General features: G+C 41.0%; 2 protein-coding genes and 1 long non-coding RNA gene across 7 annotated transcripts; 2 read left to right on the forward strand and 1 right to left on the reverse strand.

Annotated features, from left to right (window-relative positions):
- Positions 1-3,405: 3,405 nt before the first annotated feature.
- HSBP1L1 (heat shock factor binding protein 1 like 1) lies at positions 3,406-7,626 on the forward strand. 4 transcript variants are annotated; one of them, XM_023919613.2, is made up of 6 exons: positions 3,406-3,468; positions 3,734-3,995; positions 4,511-4,747; positions 5,260-5,326; positions 6,210-6,366; positions 7,201-7,626. In XM_023919613.2, exons 3-5 carry the CDS (start codon positions 4,682-4,684, stop codon positions 6,320-6,322), a joined length of 246 nt encoding a protein of 81 aa, XP_023775381.2. In that variant the 5' UTR covers positions 3,406-3,468; positions 3,734-3,995; positions 4,511-4,681; the 3' UTR covers positions 6,323-6,366; positions 7,201-7,626. The 4 variants fall into 4 exon arrangements, with proteins under 4 accessions (XP_023775381.2, XP_086699439.1, XP_086699449.1 ...); XM_086843313.1 differs by lacking the exon at positions 3,406-3,468 and having other exon boundaries at positions 3,635-4,747; positions 6,210-6,304; positions 7,201-7,403; XM_086843323.1 differs by lacking the exons at positions 3,406-3,468; positions 3,734-3,995; positions 4,511-4,747 and adding an exon at positions 5,013-5,152.
- Positions 5,692-6,187, forward strand: LOC147655753 (uncharacterized). The gene is made up of 2 exons (XR_015274294.1): positions 5,692-5,728; positions 6,147-6,187. It is a non-coding gene; the product is annotated as an uncharacterized LOC147655753 (long non-coding RNA).
- Positions 7,627-8,575: 949 nt separating the features above from the next.
- Positions 8,576-17,177, reverse strand: TXNL4A (thioredoxin like 4A). 2 transcript variants are annotated; one of them, XM_086843288.1, is made up of 4 exons: positions 17,055-17,177; positions 16,757-16,930; positions 9,870-9,973; positions 8,576-9,149 (listed from the first exon to the last, which is right to left on the reverse strand). In XM_086843288.1, exons 2-4 carry the CDS (start codon positions 16,907-16,909, stop codon positions 8,978-8,980), a joined length of 429 nt encoding a protein of 142 aa, XP_086699414.1. In that variant the 5' UTR covers positions 16,910-16,930; positions 17,055-17,177; the 3' UTR covers positions 8,576-8,977. The 2 variants fall into 2 exon arrangements, with proteins under 2 accessions (XP_086699414.1, XP_086699421.1); XM_086843295.1 differs by lacking the exons at positions 16,757-16,930; positions 17,055-17,177 and adding an exon at positions 15,363-15,440.
- Between the last annotated feature and the right edge of the window lie 61 nt (positions 17,178-17,238).

Below are 17,238 nucleotides of genomic sequence, written 5' to 3' on the forward strand. Positions count from 1 at the left end.
GCAGGTCACTGCCAGTCAAGGTTTCAGTCTTAAGAGCATATTTGCAAAATATTTTTGTTTCAGATGAGAAAGGGCAGGCTTTTTCTCCCAACAACAACAAAAAAAAAAAAAAAAAAAAAAAAAAAAAAAGGCCAAAGAATCAGATTGCCACACTCTTGGCTTTTCTTCTTACTGTCACTGCTCACTGAACACATCTTGCTGTTAGAGCATGTGTCCTACACCCAGTGTTCCCCAGTGTTATTACCCATATTTGCCCAAATCAGCTCACGTTTTATGCACCCATAATAAGTGCATATTGAATTTCCATTAATTCAAGGTGAATCTAAACTGCCTGTACCAGGGAAACACTCCAGTTGTCTCCTCTGGGAAAAACAGTGTCTGAAGCTGCAAGGAAACATTAGCATAACTGCAGCTTGGTCACAGGAAACTTTACCCACAGTTCTTTACACCTTCTGGAAATGCAAAATGGGAATTTTCCAATGAACCACTCCCTCCTTTGCCTAGCTTCCAGCCTCTTCAGCACAGGCTCTCTTTATCAAATATTTTAGAAAAATTCCTTCACGCACGGCATCACATGCCACGTTTAATATCTGTGCACAAAACGCACATTCTGCTCTGGACCACAAGGTCCCCAGAATGGAGCTGCTCAGGCTGTGGGATCTGAACATGTGAGGTCCTTGTGCCACAGGGGCTGTCCGTCCTGCCCTCGTAGCAGAGCCTCACCTGTTACACACTGCGCCTTCTTCGAGAAAGCTCCACTGTGCATGTGTGAGGATGAGGAGCAAGGCCATGGGGTGGTTTGAGCAGAGCCCCCAGATGCAGTGTCAGGCATGCCAGCAGCAAGCCACAGAAACAGACCCTGCTCCCTCTCCCATCAGGGACAAACACCTCCAGCTCCCTCTTGCAGCCTTTCAGGAGGTGAACTGCCTAGTGAATATTCCTTCACCCTCACTAGCCAAAGACAATGGAACAAGGCTGGAGCCGAAAAAAGCATGGGAAGCAACATCTCTTACCAGCCATGTCCAGGAACACATAGCTGGAGATTTCTGGATCACAGCGTAATAATTCAGTCAACAGCAGCTGGGCAGGTAATTTCACAGAGCCATGAATTACACACAGCTCTTCACAGAGCCAAAGGATGCCACCACCACCCACCACACCAGCCTTCACAGTCACATTTCTGCTGCTCCTGCATTTATCCTGGTGCAATACACTTAGAGAGAAAATTACACCCTGTGATCTGTCACAGCTACTTAGCAATACACGATGCACACAGCACACACTGAACATCTGATCAAGATTATCTTTAACCCTGTCAGTTTTCTTTTTGAAGAAACTTGTAGAAAGGAGCTGACTGAAAAATTTAACAATAAGGGGATTTGTGAGCAGCAGTCCCAAAACAGAACACTTTTATTAAAGGCAGAGCACCTCCATCAGGGATCAGGTTTCCCAATGGTTGGAATTACTCTTTTCTCTTCAAAGATACAGAGCCTGAAATTTGAACCACGGGCAAACACCCAGGCTTTCAATATTCACCTCAAATGACTTTGTCTTTCAAAGGAGCACCAGCTGTCAGACACCACTGACCCGAATGCCTTTTTCCCTGCCTGAGGCATTTGCATTTCACTCACCACGTCTTTCCATGCTTTTAAATAACAACTTGTTAGCCTGTTGATGTTACCATATGAAAGAAAAGCGATGCCTTCACCAGGAAGTACTCCAGTGGAGCAAGCTTTCAGTGAACTGCATTCTACTGAATCAAAAGATCAGGTAAATCTTTTAAGGTTCAAGTTTGCTGTAAGAAGCATCAGCTCCATTTGGGACTGTTGCATATAAAAGCTGATGACCTAGCAAAGCCAGATTTTTTTTTCTGCACATTGCATCCCTCTGAATCAGGATGCCAAGTGACATAAGAGAAGCTACCTGAGAGGGAGAGACCAAACACAGTATGACTCAAAGACCCAGCCCAACAATTTGTCAGAAAAAATACCATGATTGTGGTGCAAGCACAAACTTATACCTAGCCCTTTTCTCTTCAGAGAAAACTTTTAGTATTGACTATACCTCTGCCAGAAAGAAAAAAAGCAAACCCACAAAACTTGCAGTGCTATTTGCATCCTACCTTCTGACCTGCTGCCAAACAAGCTGCCATGTTGGCCCAGGAGCACTTGCCTCCTTGTCTCCTTCCAGGACTAAATTTCCTGTTTTCTTTCTTACCACACATGTAATATTCAGCTTCTCTTTGAGATGTCCTCTCTGACCTCACCTCCATTCCAAAGCAACCCTGAGCCACACATGCTTGGAGTATGTGACCAGAGGATTCCCTACCCCTGGTATATAAAATCTTATTTGTCAGCAAAGAGGAGGGAAAGAGACTCTATTTAACATCCAAACAGCAAGAGCAATGCATTTCTACAACAGTTCTTCTATCTTGCCACACCACAGGCTTTTACAGAATGGCAGTGAACTTGGAGCTTAGGTCTTATGAATGTTTAAACATGCTTTTATCTCCTATCCTGCTACCTTGACTTCTCCATCCAGCAGTGGAGGAACTGGAATTTCCCTAGGAAAGAGCAAGGGAAACACGCTTTGGATACCATTTCAGCGCACACTGTGAAGAGTTCACAGCACAGGTCTGCAATACTGAAATAGGATGGGAGCAGATGGCACCTCAGCCTCAAGGTCATCCCATTTTTTATTTTTACTTCATGTTCTTCATATGTCAAGAAGACATATTTAGACTGAAAGTGACTAAAGTCTAAGCTTCTTACTGAAAGATAGTAGAATATTTTGGCATGGAAAAAAGAATTTATGTTGGCAAATTTTCTCTTTTGCTCCCTTCTCAACCCCCTCCTCAGGACCTTTTTGTACTCATTGTCTGTTTTTGTACTTATTGCCAAAATGAACTTCTTATTATCCTTTTAGTAAATTAAGCATACTTATTGCAGTAAATACTCTTACATGCACTGGTGATTTACTGGTTCTCAGCTAGCTCTCTGTTTTTGAAACAAAATGAAACCAGAGGGTCTTTGCTCAGCTTCCCTTAGCCCATGAGTGCATGCCCAACAGGGACTATGCTTTTAAAATATGGCTCATCTTACATCCTCAGATTTCAGACCTCGGAAATATATGCAGCAGCTCAGTTCTGAACTTCTAAGCCCTCTCAGAAGCGAGAGACTAGAGGACAGCAGAGCAAAACCAAGTGTGCTAGTTCTATTATAAGTAAATTAATTGTTAAGCAAAGTCTGTTTGGTCTTGCCATTTGTCTCTTCTATTCTTAGGCTTTCTGAACTTTGGAACTTTTCCATGACCACTTTTAGCTTTAAAGACACTTCCATTTTTATTTCATAAACCCAGCTGTGCACTATTGGCCTATTTCAGCTCCAGATCTGAATTAAGAGGGCCATTCACATCAGCTGCTGAGCCCACAAAGTAAAAGAACCAGACCTTTGAAGGAGGAAATGCATGGTGAAATATTTTTCAGTCTCTTTCACACTTTTAATTGCCTGTCCTTCATTGCTCTGCCAGCTGGATATTTTTTTTTGCTGTTTGTTTTGACCTGACTGACCCACCTCACAAAAATGAGGAGCTAATTACAGAAAGCCTTTATCAGGTCATGCTTGTTTTCAGTTGAACTCTAACCTGGCCATTGCTAAAATGTGGCTCTACAAAGATGTAGTGGGATTCCTGTGAATTGATTGGCTGTATAATGCTTGCTCCTCTGCATTTCCAGCTGGTTCCATGTCCCTGCAAGCTCTTCACTACAAATAGGACTCTATGGCTTTGTTCAAGATAACTGGGCACTAGCAGACAGAGCCACTTCGACTGCCTTTGGGGGAAAATACTGCTGTGTGTGAGAGAAGCTTTTGCAGCGCTTCTGGAAGAAGGGAAAACCAGGAAGACTATGGCTGTTATCAGAAGTAAAAATGCAAAAATACTACAGCTCTGCTACCTAGCCTTAAAGGAAAGAAGATTTATTATTGACAAATAAACAGGTGAGAAGCACTAGTTGTTCCTTATTACTTATGCAACAGAACAAAAAGGCTGTACTGTTTAAGCTAGTGGCTACATACAAAAGCAAACCCTATCTACATTGCATAATATTGTTCAAATTGTTTGATGTAGAAGCTTTCTAGAGCAGTAACACTGCTAGAACACTCAAGCTTCGCAAAATGTGCTTGATTTTTCTTTGTACAACAAGGACAACCTTGAAGAGTGGCAAGATAAGGCTGTACAGAGAAGCCACAATTATGGGAAGCAGGTAGCAATTCGGAGGTTGGCTTTGCTGCCAGAATGTCACCTCAGAGATTAACACACCCTCTCAAATGAGGTGAGGAAGGTCAAGAAGGAAAACAATTAAGTTTATTAAGGAAGATTCTAAGTGGTAGGCTTGCAGCAACTGAAGTCATTCCTAACTCAGGAATTTCTTGTGGATGAAGACACATATTTGGTATATCTAGCATATATAATTACTCAAAGTAATTGACTAAGGTAATTTATTGCCCAACAGTGATATGCTCCTAACAATACACAGTAAACTGGAAACCTCTTCATTTACATCGGGCAACACTCCCAGCATCCAGAAGAAAGACACCTCTGTAATAGCTGCACCAGGAGCTTTTTACGCTGTGCAGCCCAAAAGCCACGGATGACCTAGATACTGGTGCTGCAAGATGCACCGATGCTTCCTGATGCCTTTAGTGTTGTCTCGCTCGACACTGCAGTGCAAGGAACTTCAATCACCACGGTATTTTTACCACTCCATCTCACAAAACTAATTACGCGGGGGGAAAGGAAGCAAACCTTAAAAAAATAAAATAAAAAGTTATATACATATATATATATATATATAGTAAAACCTCTTAAGATCAAACCTCTAAATCCTTATTTAGTTACTGCCGTACGTAATGATGATTTCTTCGGCAAATAAAGGATTGGTAGTTAAGGATTTCCCGGCTCCCTGCGGAGCGCTGCGGGCGGGGCCGTGCGCTCGCTGCCCGCCCCGCCCGCGGAGGCGGGCGGAGAACCGGGGCCGGGGCAGGAACCGGAGCAGGAACCGGGCCCGGGGCAGGAACCGGAGCAGGAACCGGGGCCGGGGCCGGAGCCGATGGCGGCCGCCGAGCCGCCGGGAGCCGTGGAGCTGCCGGAGCTGGTGAGCGGGGCGGGGAGCGGGGCCGGGCTGGGTGCCCTGGCTGCGGGGCTCCTGTACGGCCCGCGCCTTCTGCTTCCCCTGTGTTTATTCCCATCCCTTCCCCGCAGGCGGAAAATCTGCTCTGCCGGCTGCAGGAGAATTTTCAGGCTCTGACGGAAAAGTTAACGCTGAGAAATATCCTCTTTGGAACGTGGGGTACCCGAGGTTGGATTTCGGACCCCGTGGCTGGGGCCCCCTGGGCGCTGATGGGTGCGGGCGGGGTCCTTGCTTCTAACAGGGGATGGGCTTCTTTCTTAAACATCAAATTAGCGTAGAGTAAGTGACATGGCTAAACACCTATGACGTGAAGGCACCTGACTTTCCCCCCCCCCCCCCCCCCCAAGCCTGTTTATATATCCCTTTTTCTAAAGAAATCCTAAAAAATGTTTTACTGCAAGTAGCAAGGTAATGTCTGTGCAACAATTGTGAGTTTCAAGTAAAACAAGCATCGATGTGTAAAGATTCTGGAGGTGCATTTAAAAAAAATGCAACTTGAACAAGCCACGGTTTAAAAGCTGTTGGCCCGAGCATGACAAGGTGAGGCCTCAAAAGGAGAAAATCAGACCTGAAGGGGCTCTGAGCTTTCTCATAACATGTACTTAGAGAAACTACCTCTGCTTTCTGAAGCATTTATTAAATTTTTTATTCAGAAATTTGACCTTCCAGGAAGCAGCTGCTTCCTGAATGTTGGTATAGCACTCATATTCTGATCGTGTAGGTTAACTGCATGGTATCACCTAAAATAATTCCTCAGAAAAAAAGCAGTCTCTTACACAGTTCATTCACGAATATTTGCAAAGGCTTTTGATACTAAGAATTTGAAGGCTTATTTATCTGTCCTTAGAGGATGTGGGATTCTGTTCTAACAATACCATCTTGTGCATGCTTCATCTTGCATTAAACTTGAACAAGTAAAAGGCTGGCACATCTGGAACACATTTTGTTTTTCTTACAGAAGGAAAAAACCTGTAAAATTGTAGAACTCTTATTGATAAATAAGTTATCTTTAACTTTTTACTGGAAGAAATGGGTGAGCGCATCAATGACCTTGAGAAGCGTGTTGCTGACCTGATGACAGAGGCTGGGGTAGAAAACAGCAACGAAGAGTTGGGAGTAAAGACATTTACTTAAGTTTTTCTGTGTTTTATACATTTCCACTTAGTTTTGAGTGATGGGTGAGTAATGGTGTTTACATATTTAGTATACCTGCATTTTCTTGGATTTGAAAGTGTAGTTCTTAAAAGTATATTTAATATACATTGGAATTTTTTTCTGCCAAGAGCCAAAGAACGCAACCACTTTTGCAAAAGAAAAACTGTCTCTTGCTGCTTCTGTTCCACCTGAGCACCATATACAAGGGGGTAGTGCTAACTCACCCCAAGTGTGTAAACAGAGGCTGTCCATTCCTAGTGAAATGTGTGTGGCTTGAAGTGCTCCTGTCCACCATTCCTGTCCCTCAGGTATGCCAACCTAGCTGAGGATTCTTGCTGGTGTAAATTTATCTACCTCTGCTTTTAAACCTGCTACAGCTTGCCAGTGTGGCTTGGAGCACAGCTCTCACATGCACTCACCCTAAACACAGCAGTAAATTATAGTCAATCACTTTATAATTATGCTACATTTCAGGATTGTGTTCTGGATTTTATATCCATCTGTTGCAAATGCTACCCTGATGGATGCCTGACTCTGTGCTCTTAGTATTTATGAGGCAGCACTGCTTCCGTGTTCTGTGGATGCAAGTGATGGTGTCTTCCTGATTCAAACTGAGACATTGATTATTCTTGTCATTGGAACCTCTTACCCAGCAAAACACATGAATGTCTGTAAATATTCTGAAGTAATTTAGGTATCTATTAATTCTGACGCCTTTTGCACAAGGTACGCAGTAATTTTCAGAAATGCAGAAAGACAATAAAGATGTATTCAAGTGTACAGAGATCTTCCTATCTCCATGCTGAATCATATTCATGAATAAATCACTAACCTACTTATTCTCTGTATCTTTGCAGGACTGAAATGAGGATGTGTTTGAGGAGGATTAAAGGGAGAACAGCACAGCACTGACTCTGAGATTCTACAGTCAAGTGTCACACTGACAAAAAATGTTAAGAGAAAACAAATGTGTTTGCATCATGTCATAACAGAACCTTGAAAAAAAGATTTTAAACTATTTCTCCAGGAAAAAAATAGAAAGCTGTGTTTGTTCATCGAAGTGGGGCACTGCATTTCCTGAAGCTGATAAAGAACTGTTAGTTTCAGAGAAGGCAAAGCCACTATTTTGCATAGAAAACTATATCCTATATAGTGAACTTACCCAATCACAAATGTTTTCAATGTATGAAAATGTATTTATTTCAATATTAAAATAATATTTGTTGCCTTTTTAGCTTGTATGCTCTTAGCATAAACCATTCTGTATTAAAAAGATGACAGTATTTGCAGGCTACAACTGCTTAGTTTTTGCTCTTTGCACAAGCCCACCCAAAGCTGTCCACACCAGTGCAGGTAACATCACCCAGGTATTTATACTGTGACCAGTTCAGTTCTTTAATGTTACCTGTTTGATGAAAACAGTTTATTTTATTTAAAGACCTGGAAATAGATGAGGAATTCTAGTTACCAAGCATGTCCAGAAGAAGAAATTGGTAGTTGGAAAAAAGGACATCTGCACTAATTTTAAAGTGGTTGTACACCAAAGCACTGGTACTCTTTGCAGGGAAGATTTAGTTTGAAATATAATGGGAACCTTTTACCATAAGTGCAGAAACTGAAGCATTGCCAGGTTCACAAATACCTCAGCTAATGAGGGAGAAATGCTTCTATTACAGACTTCATTAATATCAAAAAATCATTCCAATTACTGCTTTAATCAGTGTAGACATGCACGTACTGTCAGACTGGGGGAGAGATTAGTATGCTGGAGGACAGGCTTGTTGGAGATGTTGTACACCAGGGTTACTTGACTCAAGCTGAAACACAGAAAACACCAGCCAGATGCAGGGAACACCTTTTTCAACTACGAAGAGGCTCAAGCAGCAGACCGTCTAAAAAGGCTGAGGAACCTTCATCCTTAGAGAGTGTGGAATCATCTAGGATGGATGACACCTTGAGGGTCATCTAGTTCAACCAAGATACTCAACACTAGACACAATCCTGGGCAAACTCACCATGTGAAACCTATGACTGGGAGGCTAATGGTCCCTTCCAACATAAATTATTCCAAAATCAATTAAACCAGAAAAAAAAAACAAAACAGAAAAACACCCCCAGATTGAGCAGAAAATGAGACCTTTTTGTTTTACTTCCTTCACACTTTCTAAATCCTCTACAACATGGTAGTAGAAGTAAATTCTTTGTCTTGTAACTGAAAAAACTTGAGGTAAATAAGTGGAACTCAGCTTTATTCTTTTTTTTAAAAAAACAACTATAATATAGTTTTCTCAGATACTTGTGTAATAAAGGCAAACAAAACCAGTTGAAATATTTTTCTGCAAACAGGCTTTTTGTGTACAAAATTATGTAATACCAAGAGGACAACAAAGGAGAAAGTCTTAAAAAAAGAAAACCCCAAAATTCAGCTACAATATTACTGCAGCCAAGACAGTTTGAGGGTTTGAGGCTTCTACTTCTCAAACAGAATTAAAATATTTTAAATAATTTAAATTATGCTCAAAATTCAAGGACTTGTAGGTTTTTTTTCCTTTTAATATACATATATGTACACACATACACAGAAATAAATTTAAGTGGACATAGGATTATGAAAAAAGGCAGCCCAAAGAAACATCAGTATCTGTATTTAGTGGAATAATCTTTCGGCGATACCACCAAACCTCGACCTTTGCGGGCTCCTCTATAAACAGTTTCTATAATGTCAATCATCTCCTGCTTATCTTCCATTGCCCAGTTGATCTTGTTGTTATTGCCTGTACCTAAATCAATCATGATGTGTTTGTTCCTTTAAAGAGGAAGAACAAAAACACAAGTTAATACGGTATTCCAATTCTGTAAGAAATCTTATAAACCCCCCCAGTGCTTTGTAGGATCAGAGGAAGCCCTTGTAACATAACCAGGTTTGCAAAACAAGCATTAAAGGAAGAATATCCCCTCCTCTCACACAAGCTGACATTTTACCACCAATTTTTAAAGCAAGAGTAAGGACTCCAAACTTTCCTCCAAAATGGCTACTCAGTGCAATTATCCTTCAGCATATTCCTTATTGTTTGTATTTCTTTGCCACCACTGTCTATATCCAGAGAGACTTCCATGCTTGTCAGTAGAACATTTAACCTCAAAAATATAGAAACCTTAACTCCAAAAAAACCTTACTACTTTTGATTTGTCTTGAAAGCAAGTCTGGCAAGCTTGACTGCTGTATTGCTACAGCATTCTCTACAAGAAGTTTGAGATTCAAAACTATGAACAATGGATAATAAACCATTTTTGGTTAGTGAAAACCATACTTTTCACTATCACTAATTTGCACTCTATTATCAAACACTCTTACCAGGCTAATTGGAAAATAAGCCACTTTCCTATATAATCAGTTTACTCTTCTGTAGAGCAATGAAAACACAGGCATCAGTGTGCTGCTATGCATTTGGAAACTATCTGCTGAGACACTGTATTTGACAAACAAAGTTTAAATGGAAGTTTACATTCCAGAACTATCACTTACCTGAAGAAAAACATGACGGTACACGGATCATACAACTCGTACATCTTGTTGAAGTCTGGTACTTCTGTGATGTCCACAAGATAAATAACAGCAAAGTTTTTAACCTAAACAGAAGAAAACAGGAAATACAAAAGCAGTATGTATTACCAACTAAAAGACATAAGCTTTCATTATTGTAAGATTTATTTTCCAAATTATTAAGTCATAAAATCAGAATAAACAGCCTTGCTTTTATTGTTAACCACAATAACCAGTTAACATAGAAAATATTTTTCAATCTAGCCAAGAAGCTTATTTCACAACCAGTGTCAACTGGAAAGATACTATGCTAAATCAACATCCAAAGGAACAAATGTCCTTTATATAGAACTGAGAACTCACAGTAACATGCACAGCTCTAAACAAGTAGAATAACTGCTTTGTGCAAGCCAAGCCAACACATTTTGCCTCTGTCATCAGCTGCTTATGGACTTCAGAAAATTAATGATCTACAATGCCCTGGGGTGCCTGCCTCCAAGCATTTTTCCCCTCTATAACGTCCAATTTATCTAACAAGACTCATTAAATGGAAAGGAAACTTATAATTTAATTTAAAAACTGGTAGCTTTCTCTGAGAGGTGCAAAGCTAAAACTTAAAAGTGTAATTGCTAAAGAAATAAAGATCTTCATGAGAAGCTATTGTCTGGACAATTCTGGTAAAACTGGCTTTCATTTTGCAGAGTTACTCAGTTAGATGCAAAAGAATCCCTCCCCTCTAGTGTCACAGTCAATGCCTTCATTCCTGCAAGAAAACCAGGTCACATTTTTGTTTCCCAGATGGAGAATACTTGTCATTAAGTGGAATCAGGGGGAGTTTTGGTTTCTAAACACAGCTCCTAAGTACACATTAGAAATTAACACACTCACACACATTACATTTTAAGTCAGAAGTCATCCAAATTGCACAAGCATTCAACTGTAAGGTATATTATCAAATGCTCATGCAGTACACCAGGAGTGCACAATTGTGCCTCCCCATCCTCAGTTACCTGCTAACACAATTTTGGTCCCTCCCATTTGACTGCCCAGAATTACCAGCCTGAGGTTAACACACATGGTCTAAAACCTATGACAAACTCACTGCTCATGACAGTACTTCCTACATGTTAATTTTGCTATCATAAGTCTGGAAATGCTATGATGAGTATAATATCTGCCTGATGGAACAATATTTTATTTTAGTTCACAGAGCAGGATTAGTTTGTATGAGAAAAACATGATACATTGTGTAGCCTGTACATAAACATCCTAGCAAGCACTTTACTGAGAAAGTATGAAGATGTTTATTCACCAAAAAAACCCTCAGAAGCACAGAGTAAATAATTTTTTATGGACTTCTGCTTCAAGACAGTTTCAAAATTATAAAAAATAATCACACTTCAAGAATGTAAGTAAGTATTACTAGCAAAGAAAATAAAATCTCTTCTGGAGTGAAACAGCATTTAAAAATTTTACTGTGCTTTTATGGAGCCAGTTATAGTCCTAGATTCAGTCAATATTCTAATGAAAATGTCCCATTTAAGCCACGTTCTAAATTAGGCAAGAGGTAAAGCCTTGTAAGCTAAAACAGTCGTAATATCAAAGCCTCTGAAGGGATCCTTCACACCCATTTCAATTTACATTAAAGACTTCTAAGAACCTTAATGGGATGTTCAGAGTCAACACAATTAAGCCCAGAAGTGACTGAAGCTACTCCCTGGTGAGCCCTGGCAGGCAAAAGATAATTGTGGGGGTTTTGGTCCTTTTTTTTAGAAAACAAAACACCCGAGGAGCTATTTTCATTTAATTCTATTATTACTTCTTCCACCCTGCTGGCATTTTTAGCGTCAGCAGCACACCTTCACCATGTGGGGAAATTTCTACAACATGTTCAGCAATTTTGACAGAGCACAACATCTTTAAACAATTACTTCATTTGGAGGTTGGAAAATTATTCTAAGGTAAACCTAGAATTAATAAAACACTCTTAGGACCTGTTTTGTCTGGTGAAAGATTAGTCCAAGATTTACATGTTGCACCAGAATACCACTCCAAAAGCACTCCTAAACCAAAATTTTACTTCCAAGAACTCTGTACTCCAGGTAGTACTGGAACAAAAAAACCTTTTAAAGTTAGTTTGACATTATAAGCATTTAATTTAGTTGAGGTGTTGCAGAACCAGAAATGCTTGTCACTAGCAGTGATCATCAACTGCCTAGGATTTCATACATGAGAAACAGACTATACAAGTCTTAATTTGTTATATAAATCTTACTAAAAAGGACTGGATCACTCAAATCATCTTTGCACAGCCCATGTGCAAGTCATCACCAGAATCCAAGCATGCAAGACATTAATTAAATCTTCCTTCTCTCTGACCTACTTTTATAGAAGTGAAACTGATGACAGTCGCCCGCTTAAAAGCTCATATTAAGTCTAAAGCAGACCATAAAGCTGGACTCAAATTTGAAATCAAAACTTTACAAGTGGCTCTGTTCTTTACCCCTTGCTTTTCTGATTTCAAATTTGGCAAGATTGCCACTCCAAAATGAGTTAGTTCACAAGCTCATTAAATGAGGGTGTGCTTTGTTGAGTTTGGACACTGGCTGCCAAGGATAGCAACAGGAGATTGGGATTGAGGCCTGAGGAGGGACTAGATAAACACATGGAGAAGGTGAAGCAGAAGAACTGCAGTGGCCTATTTAATGTTTAGGGGCTGGGAAATTTAATGTGCCAAGCTGGGCAAGCTTGTCACCAAGAGGCATTTTATTTCAACATGAGACAAGCCTTGCAGAGACTCTCTTTTTGCACAGTATTGACCAGTTTTAGAGCCTGAAGGAGCAGCTCCTGTTTCAGACACAATATTTGAGCCAAGACAGCAGCAGTACAGAGCAGCATCTGAGCTGGCTTCACACACAGCCAGCTCTAATTCACAAAGCTTTAGCTCAGGCTTTGATTTAAGCAAAAGCAATGGAAGTATTTATGGATTCAGACTGCTGTGGATGTGCATGGTTTGTGGAGACAAGCCAAAGATTGACCTCTCCCTGCTGGGACGTGAATCCATCGCTCAGAGCTGTCAGCTAAAAACCCATGTTCCTGTACAAAATCAGCTTTGCTACCATGTCAAGGCAGTGGCTGCTAACAAGTTTTCTTTCTGACTTGGAGGTTGTAACTGAGGATACAGTATGGACACCTCAGAACTAGAATAAAATGCAACTCTAAACAAGCAAACCCCACTAAATACAAGCAGTTGCAGTAGTTACAAAGGAGACTACACTGAGTTTGTTCTTAGAAACAAAAATTTTACTGTAGAGACTATGAAAAAAACCTTGTATTTTAGAAGTTGAACACATGATAACAAGTTTATTCTGAAAGTGCTTATCCTCATAACGTACACGAAAGTAAATGTGTTGTAGTAAGTCAACTGCTTTCTGTAGAAAAACAAAATCAAAACTCTAGTAAGAGACCTCCTTCTGGGCAGCACCTAACTTGTGCAACAACTGAAAATAAAAGCATTTTCAGAGACAGATATTAACTATTTCTGATACTCCTGACTTCCCTTAACTGTCAACTCAAAACTTTCTCTGCCTTACCAGGCCATTGGAGCTGCTGTTCATGGGAACAGGATAGAGTAGAAAACCTAAGTCAAACAGCAGCATGAATTCAGAATTTTATGACTTGCTTTCAAAGGCTGGGCTTCAATTTTGGTGGTTGTTTTCCCCCTTTTCCCCAATGATGGTAGCTTCATAAATCAGTCTAACCAATCTACATTGCTGAACATGCCTGCAGAAGTACATTACTGCCTGGCCACAGTTCCAGGCTATCTTAATACTTCACAGAACTGTATCTGCCTGAGGACTGCCATGAAATATTTAAACTGAATGGCTCAAGACTATAAAGCAGAGGAATCTATCAGACTTTTAACATCAGATAAAGATTCTGTATCCTGTCTCCATGAAGTTCACACATTTTGCTAGTAAACAGGAAACACAGATGTAGGAAAAATCATATGCCACAGGATTCATTTGTCCTCTGAAGTTATCCTCCCTGACTTTCTTTATAAACATTACCCTTCCAAAAAATAAGTAAATTGATTCCTACAACATGAGATTGACACAGAAATATGATTAATGACTAGGATGAATGACTAAAGTCCCGAACTTTCTTGAAATTTCTGTCAGAGGCAATACCCTTTTTTTTTCAGTTGTTAAGATTTCAGCTGCCTCTGAAAAGCAACCCTTACAGCCCAAATATCTAAGGAAATCTGAAACAAGATCCAAGATTCCGTCTTCTCATATTCCTAGCCAGTTTCTAGACTGTGTTAGACTGTGTTTAGAAGAACAGAATTCTATTTAATGGACAAGAAACTTACAGGAATTGAGACTAGCTTTTGCAACAAATTACTCAAATTGAAGGTGGCTGGCAGACTTGCATTTCTGAACAGAGCAAGTACAAACCTGAAAGTCTGCACTGGCAATATTTATTTGATTTTTTTCTTCTTGCTAATTATGCTGTCAGTTTAGGTGAAAAATTTCTAGGGGAAAAGAGAAAGACGTTATACTGCCAAGAGGAGCGCTTACAGCTAATGATTTTGAAAACTACAGACATCAGTAAATGGATTAACTTTGCTTTTAATTACAAACACCAGTAGCTGTAATACCTATATGCTTTTTTTAATAGCTACCTCTTTTTCTCTGCCCCATCTTTTTTTCCTCTCCCACTTTTCATGTACCCTTAGCAGAAATGCACAGGCACAACTAATGTTTGAGGACAAGCCACAGCTATTCACACTTCTGATTATGGTTAAACAAATGCACAACATTTGAAAAATCCTCACTAAGCACACAGTGATCCAATACAACAATTACCTGATTTACACTATTCAGTCATAGATAATTTCTTAAACAAGGTGTATTAATGTAGCAAACCAATCCCTGTATTTCAGGGGATAGGTTTTTATGAGTGCTCGTGAAAGAAAAGAAAAAAGTGTATTTTTAGAGAAGGTCCTTAAGACAAAATTTATGAAACTCAATTCTTGTTTCAATCAATGTTGGAAATCATGACAAAGCAAAAAAAAAAACAAACTAACATCTTAGAATTATGGGGTTTTTTTTGACATTCAGTGAAACTTTGCTTCTTTTTCATGTAACACTAGGGGAAAAAACCCAGTCAACTATAAGTGAAGTACATTTCAGTGAAAATAATCTACTTTGTACTTTCATATAGCATTCTAGTTTATTTATCCACAAAAGGATAAATTTCAAACCGAAAAAATAACCCTGTTCTCCTATCATAAAGTACCGATAAACATTACAGCTACCCAAAAACATGCTGCAGTCTAAAATAATATTGCACCAGGGTAACAAATGTAAAACACGGCCACATTGCCTTCAAACGTAGCCTGCAATTATAGCACATTAACGTTCTGTATTATTGTCTAGAATAAACACCTGGACAATTGGAACTTTTACTCACTCTTTAAAACAGCAGAGATCCAAACATGGCTTGTAAACAAGAGGATGAGGTAGGATCTCCCCCTTTAATTTGCCATTTCTGCAGAGGGAGATTTTTAAATAAGAAGTTACTTTGTTCTTTCTTCCCCCAGTCACCCCTAGCTGCGGGCAGGTCTGCCAAATCGCCAAGCATCCTGCCACAAGTCCGCACTAACAGTATCTGAACATAACACTCCCACCAGGCTGAGCACAAAACAACTGAATTAAAACATGTCACAACTCTTTACTGCATTCTAATACATCTTAACCCCTGGCTGCAGGTACAGATATTTAATCATGGGGATTTTCAAGACACAAGTTATTTTAAAAAAACTTCAGAAAACGAAGTAAACCACAAAAACAACTCCATGTCAAACTATGCAGCATGCACAGAATTTTGTATGAAGGCAGTGAAGCTGTGGATGCCCCATTCCTGGCAGTGTTCAAGGCCAGGTTGGATGGGGCCCTGAGTAACCTGGTCTAGTGTAAGACACAGCACGAGAGTTGGAATGAGGTGATCTTTAAGGTCCCCTCCAACCCAAACCATTCTATGATTTCTGTGATACTTGGCACTTTTGCCTACCCAAGTTATCATTTCTGATTCAGAGTTTTTTGCTTTTTTCTTCATGTGGTTCTGATAAAGAGCTGTCAATATTCTACATCTATCGCTTCGCAAAACCTTTAGCAAATATGTGAAAAGGTAAATTATAGCTGATTGTGTAATCTAACAGTCTAATTTTTCCTATCTATGCATCTTTCTTAAGCAAGTGACCAGCTGTTGGTAATCATTCAGTTTCCATCTGAAAACAGCTGCGGAGTTTGGCTCTTAAAATTTAATTCAGTCCATGCAACTCAGTGGAATGCAATTGGTCTCTGCACATTAATGACAGATTAATATCGCTAATAAATTAACCAGGATTACATAAATAACAGATTAATCAACACCATCCCGCACATGTTTCGCACCTCACCATTTTTAAGAGCCGAAACGAAGGTAACTTTTCAAGTTATTCAGATGGAAACCTGAAGGTACCACACACTTCCATTGTAAAGTGAGAGTGCTGCGCTACCCGGAGCCGCAGCAGCCCCACCACCGAGCATTGTTTCTGCCTGAATGCCGATGCTCACTCAGTGACGGGCTATTAACAGGCAGCAATCTCGATTTCCGAACATCTGCGATGCTCTTCTCAGCCGCCAGAATACTGCAAACATCAGGGCAGTCTTTAGGAGACACTCGTGAAAGTGAAACCACACAGCTTTCCCGAAAACCTCCTAAAGCTGGGATAGCTGTGCAGAACCCCAGTTATAAGCAGCCCCAGGCTGCAAGCAAGCCATGGGGAACACTGAGCTCAGAACGAGCAGAAAGCTCCTGTTTACCTTCTCGGCGATGCTGTACAGGACCTCATCCATCTTCATGCACGTGGGGTCCCAGTCGTGCCCGAAGCGGATGACCACGACCCGGTCCTCCTCCGACAGGATGGCCTGGTCCACCTGCCACCCATTGTGCAAGTGCGGCAGCATGTACGACATCCTGGCGGCCGGCTGGCGAGCCTGCGGGACGACAGGGATGCCGCTGGAGCTGACAGCCCACCCTACCTGCCCTCACCCCGCCCGCCCTCTCCCCGGGCACCGAGAGCCGCCGCGGCCCGCCCGTCCCGTCCCGTCCCCAGCGCACCCCGCGGGCGTCCTTCCCTCAGAGACACGGAGCGGCGGCAGCGCCGGCACGGGCGGGAAGCGGAAGGGCGGGCACGGGAGCGCGCGCGGGGAGCGGCGCACTTCCGGTCCGGCACCGGGCGGGGCGGGACAGCCGCGGTTCCCGACGGGAGGAGATCCCGCCGCCCGGGAAATCCCCACCGGAG

The sequence above is a fragment of the Cyanistes caeruleus genome, chromosome 1 (assembly GCF_971803275.1).
Source record: "Cyanistes caeruleus chromosome 1, bCyaCae1.hap1.1, whole genome shotgun sequence".
NCBI classification, from domain to species: domain Eukaryota; kingdom Metazoa; phylum Chordata; class Aves; order Passeriformes; family Paridae; genus Cyanistes; species Cyanistes caeruleus.